Raw genomic sequence first — 10,621 nt, 5'->3', positions numbered from 1 at the left:
TGCACACACAGTCAGTCTGCTGACAGCAGTTAGTTTAATCCAGTTCCACACATTCACACCATGCACACACAGTCAGTCTGCTGACAGCAGTTAGTTTAATCCAGTTCCACACATTCACACCATGCACACACAGTCAGTCTGCTGACAGCAGTTAGTTCCTGAGGGAGAGGAGAGTGTCACTCCATGTATTTTCCCCTCCCAGATTGTCCTGGAAGCTGTGCGGTTTCAACTGGTGACCTCATCACAATGCTGCGCGTCTCACCTGTAGCCTACTGTCGCCTTATTCTGAGGTTTGTTCACGCACGCACACACACACACACACACACACACACACACACACACACACACACACAAACACTCACTCCTCCCCTTTCCATTGTTCCCTCCCTCCTCCCCGCACCTCTTGCTACCTGTCTTTGTCTGCTCCTTCTCCTCCTCCTCCCTCCATCAGTGCGGCTCCAGCAGAATGCCATGCTGTCTTCTCAGCGTGTCTCCTGCATGCTGCCAGGCGCATCTCAATGCTTTGCAGTTGAGCCCGACCGATATATCGTTTGGTCAATATTATCGGCCGATGGCCTATCACAGATATATCTGTATCAGCGTGTTGGCCTATCAGATATATCTGTATCAGCGTGTTGGCCTATCAGATATATCTGTATCAGCGTGTTGGCTTATCAGATATATCTGTATCAGCGTGTTGGCCTATCAGATATATCTGTATCAGCGTGTTGGCCTATCACAGATATATCTGTATCAGCGTGTTGGCCTATCCTAGATATATCTGTATCAGCGTGTTGGCTTATCAGATATATCTGTATCAGCGTGTTGGCCTATCACAGATATATCTGTATCAGCGTGTTGGCCTATCCTAGATATATCTGTATCAGCGTGTTGGCTTATCAGATATATCTGTATCAGCGTGTTGGCCTATCACAGATATATCTGTATCAGCGTGTTGGCCTATCCTAGATATATCTGTATCAGCGTGTTGGCCTATCAGATATATCTGTATCAGCGTGTTGGCCTATCAGATATATCTGTATCAGCGTGTTGGCCTATCCTAGATATATCTATCAGCGTGTTGGCCTATCAGATATATCTGTATCAGCGTGTTGGCCTATCAGATATATCTGTATCAGCGTGTTGGCCTATCAGATATATCTGTATCAGCGTGTTGGCCTATCACAGATATATCTGTATCAGCGTGTTGGCCTATCACAGATATATCTGTATCAGCGTGTTGGCCTATCACAGATAATATCTGTATCAGCATGTTGGCCTATCACAGATATATCTGTATCAGCGTGTTGGCCTATCACAGATATATCTGTATCAGCGTGTTGGCCTATCAGATATATCTGTATCAGCGTGTTGGCCTATCAGATATATCTGTATCAGCGTGTTGGCCTATCCTAGATATATCTATCAGCGTGTTGGCCTATCAGATATATCTGTATCAGCGTGTTGGCCTATCAGATATATCTGTATCAGCGTGTTGGCCTATCAGATATATCTGTATCAGCGTGTTGGCTTATCAGATATATCTGTATCAGCGTGTTGGCCTATCAGATATATCTGTATCAGCGTGTTGGCCTATCCTAGATATATCTATCAGCGTGTTGGCCTATCAGATATATCTGTATCAGCGTGTTGGCCTATCAGATATATCTGTATCAGCGTGTTGGCTTATCAGATATATCTGTATCAGCGTGTTGGCTTATCAGATATATCTGTATCAGCGTGTTGGCCTATCCTAGATATATCTGTATCAGCGTGTTGGCTTATCAGATATATCTGTATCAGCGTGTTGGCCTATCCTAGATATATCTGTATCAGCGTGTTGGCCTATCAGATATATCTGTATCAGCGTGTTGGCCTATCCTAGATATATCTGTATCAGCGTGTTGGCCTATCAGATATATCTGTATCAGCGTGTTGGCCTATCCTAGATATATCTGTATCAGCGTGTTGGCCTATCAGATATATCTGTATCAGCGTGTTGGCCTATCCTAGATATATCTGTATCAGCGTGTTGGCCTATCCTAGATATATCTGTATCAGCGTGTTGGCCTATCAGATATATCTGTATCAGCGTGTTGGCCTATCCTAGATATATCTGTATCAGCGTGTTGGCCTATCAGATATATCTGTATCAGCGTGTTGGCCTATCCTAGATATATCTGTATCAGCGTGTTGGCCTATCAGATATATCTGTATCAGCGTGTTGGCCTATCCTAGATATATCTGTATCAGCGTGTTGGCCTATCAGATATATCTGTATCAGCGTGTTGGCCTATCCTAGATATATCTGTATCAGCATGTTGGCTTATCAGATATATCTGTATCAGCATGTTGGCCTATCCTAGATATATCTGTATCAGCGTGTTGGCCTATCAGATATATCTGTATCAGCGTGTTGGCCTATCCTAGATATATCTGTATCAGCGTGTTGGCCTATCCTAGATATATCTATCAGCGTGTTGGCCTATCAGATATATCTGTATCAGCGTGTTGGCCTATCCTAGATATATCTGTATCAGCGTGTTGGCCTATCAGATATATCTGTATCAGCGTGTTGGCCTATCCTAGATATATCTGTATCAGCATGTTGGCCTATCCTAGATATATATCTATCAGCGTGTTGGCCTATCCTAGATATATCTGTATCAGCGTGTTGGCCTATCCTAGATATATCTGTATCAGCGTGTTGGCCTATCAGATATATCTATCAGCGTGTTGGCCTATCAGATATATCTGTATCAGCGTGTTGGCCTATCCTAGATATATCTGTATCAGCGTGTTGGCCTATCCTAGATAATATCTGTATCAGCGTGTTGGCCTATCCTAGATATATCTGTATCAGCGTGTTGGCCTATCAGATATATCTATCAGCGTGTTGGCCTATCCTAGATATATCTGTATCAGCGTGTTGGCCTATCCTAGATAATATCTGTATCAGCGTGTTGGCCTATCCTAGATAATATCTGTATCAGCGTGTTGGCCTATCAGATATATCTGTATCAGCGTGTTGGCTTATCAGATATATCTGTATCAGCGTGTTGGCTTATCAGATATATCTGTATCAGCGTGTTGGCCTATCAGATATATCTGTATCAGCGTGTTGGCCTATCCTAGATATATCTGTATCAGCGTGTTGGCCTATCAGATATGTCTGTATCAGCGTGTTGGCCTATCCTAGATATATCTGTATCAGCATGTTGGCTTATCAGATATATCTGTATCAGCATGTTGGCCTATCCTAGATATATCTGTATCAGCGTGTTGGCCTATCAGATATATCTGTATCAGCGTGTTGGCCTATCCTAGATATATCTGTATCAGCGTGTTGGCCTATCCTAGATATATCTATCAGCGTGTTGGCCTATCAGATATATCTGTATCAGCGTGTTGGCCTATCCTAGATATATCTATCAGCGTGTTGGCCTATCAGATATATCTGTATCAGCGTGTTGGCCTATCAGATATATCTGTATCAGCATGTTGGCCTATCCTAGATATATCTGTATCAGCGTGTTGGCCTATCAGATATATCTGTATCAGCGTGTTGGCCTATCCTAGATATATCTGTATCAGCATGTTGGCCTATCCTAGATATATATCTATCAGCGTGTTGGCCTATCCTAGATATATCTGTATCAGCGTGTTGGCCTATCCTAGATATATCTGTATCAGCGTGTTGGCCTATCAGATATATCTATCAGCGTGTTGGCCTATCCTAGATAATATCTGTATCAGCGTGTTGGCCTATCCTAGATATATCTGTATCAGCGTGTTGGCCTATCCTAGATAATATCTGTATCAGCGTGTTGGCCTATCCTAGATAATATCTGTATCAGCGTGTTGGCCTATCCTAGATATATCTGTATCAGCGTGTTGGCCTATCCTAGATAATATCTGTATCAGCGTGTTGGCCTATCCTAGATATATCTGTATCAGCGTGTTGGCCTATCAGATATATCTATCAGCGTGTTGGCCTATCCTAGATATATCTGTATCAGCGTGTTGGCCTATCCTAGATAATATCTGTATCAGCGTGTTGGCCTATCCTAGATAATATCTGTATCAGCGTGTTGGCCTATCCTAGATATATCTGTATCAGCGTGTTGGCCTATCCTAGATAATATCTGTATCAGCGTGTTGGCCTATCCTAGATATATCTGTATCAGCGTGTTGGCTTATCCTAGATAATATCTGTATCAGCGTGTTGGCCTATCCTAGATAATATCTGTATCAGCGTGTTGGCCTATCCTAGATAATATCTGTATCAGCGTGTTGGCCTATCCTAGATATATCTGTATCAGCGTGTTGGCCTATCCTAGATAATATCTGTATCAGCGTGTTGGCCTATCCTAGATATATCTGTATCAGCGTGTTGGCCTATCCTAGATATATCTGTATCAGCGTGTTGGCCTATCAGATATATCTGTATCAGCGTGTTGGCCTATCCTAGATATATCTGTATCAGCGTGTTGGCCTATCCTAGATATATCTGTATCAGCGTGTTGGCTTATCCTAGATAATATCTGTATCAGCGTGTTGGCCTATCCTAGATAATATCTGTATCAGCGTGTTGGCCTATCCTAGATATATCTGTATCAGCGTGTTGGCCTATCCTAGATAATATCTGTATCAGCGTGTTGGCCTATCCTAGATATATCTGTATCAGCGTGTTGGCCTATCAGATATATCTGTATCAGCGTGTTGGCCTATCCTAGATAATATCTGTATCAGCATGTTGGCCTATCCTAGATAATATCTGTATCAGCGTGTTGGCCTATCCTAGATATATCTGTATCAGCGTGTTGGCCTATCAGATATATCTGTATCAGCGTGTTGGCCTATCCTAGATAATATCTGTATCAGCGTGTTGGCCTATCCTAGATAATATCTGTATCAGCGTGTTGGCCTATCCTAGATATATCTGTATCAGCGTGTTGGCCTATCCTAGATAATATCTGTATCAGCGTGTTGGCCTATCCTAGATATATCTGTATCAGCGTGTTGGCCTATCAGATATATCTGTATCAGCGTGTTGGCCTATCCTAGATATATCTGTATCAGCGTGTTGGCCTATCCTAGATATATCTGTATCAGCGTGTTGGCCTATCCTAGATAATATCTGTATCAGCGTGTTGGCCTATCCTAGATATATCTGTATCAGCGTGTTGGCCTATCAGATATATCTGTATCAGCGTGTTGGCCTATCCTAGATATATCTGTATCAGCGTGTTGGCCTATCCTAGATATATCTGTATCAGCATGTTGGCCTATCAGATATATCTGTATCAGCGTGTTGGCCTATCAGATATATCTGTATCAGCGTGTTGGCTTATCCTAGATAATATCTGTATCAGCGTGTTGGCCTATCCTAGATATATCTGTATCAGCGTGTTGGCCTATCAGATATATCTGTATCAGCGTGTTGGCTTATCCTAGATAATATCTGTATCAGCGTGTTGGCCTATCCTAGATATATCTGTATCAGCGTGTTGGCCTATCCTAGATATATCTGTATCAGCGTGTTGGCCTATCCTAGATATATCTGTATCAGCATGTTGGCCTATCAGATATATCTGTATCAGCGTGTTGGCCTATCAGATATATCTGTATCAGCGTGTTGGCTTATCCTAGATAATATCTGTATCAGCGTGTTGGCCTATCCTAGATATATCTGTATCAGCGTGTTGGCCTATCCTAGATAATATCTGTATCAGCGTGTTGGCCTATCCTAGATATATCTGTATCAGCGTGTTGGCCTATCAGATATATCTGTATCAGCGTGTTGGCCTATCCTAGATATATCTGTATCAGCGTGTTGGCCTATCCTAGATATATCTGTATCAGCGTGTTGGCCTATCCTAGATAATATCTGTATCAGCGTGTTGGCCTATCCTAGATATATCTGTATCAGCGTGTTGGCCTATCAGATATATCTGTATCAGCGTGTTGGCCTATCCTAGATATATCTGTATCAGCGTGTTGGCCTATCCTAGATAATATCTGTATCAGCGTGTTGGCCTATCAGATATATCTGTATCAGCGTGTTGGCCTATCCTAGATATATCTGTATCAGCGTGTTGGCCTATCAGATATATCTGTATCAGCGTGTTGGCCTATCCTAGATATATCTGTATCAGCGTGTTGGCCTATCCTAGATATATCTGTATCAGCGTGTTGGCCTATCCTAGATAATATCTGTATCAGCGTGTTGGCCTATCCTAGATATATCTGTATCAGCGTGTTGGCCTATCAGATATATCTGTATCAGCGTGTTGGCCTATCCTAGATATATCTGTATCAGCGTGTTGGCCTATCCTAGATAATATCTGTATCAGCGTGTTGGCCTATCAGATATATCTGTATCAGCGTGTTGGCCTATCCTAGATATATCTGTATCAGCGTGTTGGCCTATCCTAGATATATCTGTATCAGCGTGTTGGCCTATCCTAGATAATATCTGTATCAGCGTGTTGGCCTATCCTAGATATATCTATCAGCGTGTTGGCCTATCAGATATATCTGTATCAGCGTGTTGGCCTATCAGATATATCTGTATCAGCGTGTTGGCCTATCCTAGATAATATCTGTATCAGCGTGTTGGCCTATCAGATATATCTGTATCAGCGTGTTGGCCTATCCTAGATAATATCTGTATCAGCGTGTTGGCCTATCCTAGATATATCTATCAGCGTGTTGGCCTATCAGATATATCTGTATCAGCGTGTTGGCCTATCCTAGATAATATCTGTATCAGCGTGTTGGCCTATCCTAGATATATCTGTATCAGCCTGTTGGCCTATCCTAGATATATCTATCAGCGTGTTGGCCTATCAGATATATCTGTATCAGCATGTTGGCCTATCCTAGATATATCTATCAGCGTGTTGGCCTATCAGATATATCTGTATCAGCGTGTTGGCCTATCCTAGATATATCTGTATCAGCGTGTTGGCCTATCAGATATATCTGTATCAGCGTGTTGGCCTATCCTAGATAATATCTGTATCAGCGTGTTGGCCTATCCTAGATAATATCTGTATCAGCGTGTTGGCCTATCCTAGATATATCTGTATCAGCGTGTTGGCCTATCCTAGATATATCTGTATCAGCGTGTTGGCCTATCCTAGATAATATCTGTATCAGCATGTTGGCCTATCCTAGATATATCTGTATCAGCATGTTGGCCTATCCTAGATAATATCTGTATCAGCGTGTTGGCCTATCCTAGATAATATCTGTATCAGCATGTTGGCCTATCCTAGATAATATCTGTATCAGCATGTTGGCCTATCCTAGATAATATCTGTATCAGCATGTTGGCCTATCCTAGATAATATCTGTATCAGCATGTTGGCCTATCCTAGATATATCTGTATCAGCATGTTGGCCTATCCTAGATAATATCTGTATCAGCATGTTGGCCTATCAGATATATCTGTATCAGCGTGTTGGCCTATCCTAGATATATCTGTATCAGCGTGTTGGCCTATCCTAGATAATATCTGTATCAGCATGTTGGCCTATCAGATATATCTGTATCAGCGTGTTGGCCTATCAGATATATCTGTATCAGCGTGTTGGCCTATCCTAGATATATCTGTATCAGCATGTTGGCCTATCAGATATATCTGTATCAGCGTGTTGGCCTATCCTAGATAATATCTGTATCAGCGTGTTGGCCTATCCTAGATAATATCTGTATCAGCATGTTGGCCTATCCTAGATATATCTATCAGCGTGTTGGCCTATCCTAGATAATATCTGTATCAGCGTGTTGGCCTATCCTATATCTGTATCAGCATGTTGGCCTATCCTAGATATATCTATCAGCGTGTTGGCCTATCCTAGATAATATCTGGATCAGCGTGTTGGCCTATCCTAGATATATCTGGATCAGCGTGTTGGCTCTCTGTCTGATTAGGCCGATATTTAGCTGTTGACCAGCACTCTATAAGTCACTCTGTCCGTCGGTTGGTTGGTCGGGTCCACAAAAAGTTTTTTGTACCAGGGTGTAAACATGTTTATTTCTGTTGTAATGTCTGGCATTTTAACATGGGGGTCAATGGGGATTTACTCGCTTTTGGAGCCAGGTTGAAGTGGCCATTCGAGGAACTTCAGTTTTCGACACTTCTGCATTGGCCTATTTTTTTTCACAAATGGGACCCCCCCCCATCCCCCCCTGTGTGTTGGTGTGCACTAGTGTGTGACTGTGTGCCCATAATGTGCTCTGAAAGAATTGTAGCGTTTTATCAGGAAGAGAGAGACTGACATAATGTAGCATCTTATCAGGAAGAGAGAGACTGACATAATGTAGCATTTTATCAGGAAGAGAGAGACTGACATAATGTAGCATTTTATCAGGAAGAGAGAGACTGACATAATGTAGCATCTTATCAGGAAGAGAGAGGCTGACATAATGTAGCATCTTATCAGGAAGAGAGAGACTGACATAATGTAGCATTTTATCAGGAAGAGAGAGACTGACATAATGTAGCATTTTATCAGGAAGAGAGAGACTGACATAATGTAGCATTTTATCAGGAAGAGAGAGACTGACATAATGTAGCATTTTATCAGGAAGAGAGAGACTGACATAATGTAGCGTTTTATCAGGAAGAGAGAGACTGTTTCACAATAGATACAGTCGGTGTCTCGTCATAGACGCATCTAGGGGGACCAGATGTCCCGCTTTGTGCGGGACTGCACAGCATTTTCATCACCTTTCACGTGTCCCGCAAATTGAGACAATGTCCCGCATTTGCGCGAGATAGAGCGCGAGAGACCGAGCCAGATAGAGAGGGAGAGAAAGAGAGAGAGAGCAAGAGACAGAGAGAGAGAGAGGAGACATGACATGACATGAGAGAGAGCGGGGGAGGTAGAGTGCACAGCTCGCACCCAGCTGCTCGTTAACTTCACTTAACTACACTACTGCAGCCTGAGAGATGCGTGAGTAGCCTACTCCCAGTGAAAAAAAGAATCACAATACCAATGACATGCAAATATTAGCTACTTAACCATAAAATAGAATCCCAATATTAATACAACAGTGGGCCTGTATCTTCTTTGCACAAAGCTCCCCAATGTTGTTTTGGCACAATGGAAGACAGCCTCAAATATTTCTCAACAGCATCCTGTTCTACTTCAGTATAAGCTATTAGTGATTGTTCTACTAGAAAAGTCTGACTAACTTTAATGCTATGGTTGGAAGGCACAGACATGCCATGTGTTTCATATCTGAACAGAAGCCACGAATCCCATAACGGCAACCTGTCACATGCGTTGCTTACTGTATTTACCTAGCCTGGGAGTTAGGACAGTTGAGAATCAACCATTGGGCAAAGCATGGAGACGGGAGAATAGAAATGTTAATTTCTTTATAAGTTAGATAGATATTATGTATGCATGTATTATGTATAGACTCACTAGACTATATATATATATAGACTAGACTATATATATATATAGACTAGACTATAGATATTAGACTACCTCAAAGCATCTGTAATGGTGTATATATATATATATATAAATATATATATATATATACATTTTAGACTACCTCGAAGCATCGGTAATGGTATATATATATAAATATATATATATATATAAATTTTAGACTACCTCGAAGCATCGGTAATGGTGTCTCAGAATGTCCCACACAAGTATACTCTTTGTCCCACATTTGGTTTGCTGGGATCTGGTCACCCTACGCCTGTCCAATGGATCAGTGTGGGGTAAATCCTCCTATTCTTCCAACGCAGCAGAGTTAGCATTTTTAGCTGCTAGCCCCCAGCCCAGGCAGACAGGATCAGGGATTCAACCCTCGCAGTGAACGTAACATCTGAACAGATGTCTATGTATCTGCTCTTGAATCCCCAATCCTGTAGTGTAGAGCCGCAGCACCGTCCTTTGGTGAGTCAGCCCATTGATATATATGGGGGGTTTTCCCCCACCGTCTAGTCTCGCGCTCCAGCCGTAGTAACATTTTGTGGGCGTTCCCACACGGGCCGACTGTATATAGTGTTAATTTAGTCAACAATTTTTTTATTTAGTCGTAGTCTTAAGGTCCTTGCACACAGAGTCCGAATTGTTCGCTGCGTTTTTTTAATCCGTCATCCGGGAAAAAAACGTCACGCACAGATACCTTGCCCACTGAGTCCGATGCGTTAATTATCCAATATTCGTTGCGAAGATTCGCAACGAAAAGAAAACTACCGCGATCCTATTAAACCACAACTGGCAGTGTGTCTGTGTGGCTCTCTGTCTCTCTCCTCCCCCCCCCCCCCCTTCCCCATATACACACACACACACACACACACACACCGCGTCCCGCATTCCAAGCTGGTCTGCAATCACCCGGCACATTCTGTCTTTTAATTGCGAATCTCTGTATTCCTGCTTTGCCATAAAATGCTTTGTGCTGGGAGACGAACTGAATTAACTTCTCAGATGCCATTTTTCATTGTGAATAGCAACACTACGGCAGCTCTGGGTGGTCAAACACCTGTCAAAACGATTTCATGGATGCGGAAAAACGCAGAAAATCGAACCTCGTCCGAAAACTTAAATGACGGACGTAATTGTCGGACTCGGTGTGTCA

At 42.4% G+C, this 10,621-nt stretch overlaps 1 protein-coding gene across 1 annotated transcript in view; it reads left to right on the top strand.

The window, feature by feature from the left end:
- Window positions 1-224: 224 nt before the first annotated feature.
- Window positions 225-10,621, top strand: part of mgat3b (beta-1,4-mannosyl-glycoprotein 4-beta-N-acetylglucosaminyltransferase b) — an 88,243-nt gene continuing 77,846 nt past the window's right edge. Inside the window, 1 exon segment of the mRNA XM_083635955.1 lies at window positions 225-290. Coding sequence (XP_083492081.1) covers window positions 247-290 — 44 coding nt within the window. The 5' untranslated portion in view covers window positions 225-246.

This window comes from Poromitra crassiceps, assembly GCF_964638095.1.
Source record: "Poromitra crassiceps genome assembly, chromosome: 4".
Lineage (NCBI taxonomy): Eukaryota > Metazoa > Chordata > Actinopteri > Beryciformes > Melamphaidae > Poromitra > Poromitra crassiceps.
This window is presented reverse-complemented; position numbering and strand designations above follow the sequence as displayed.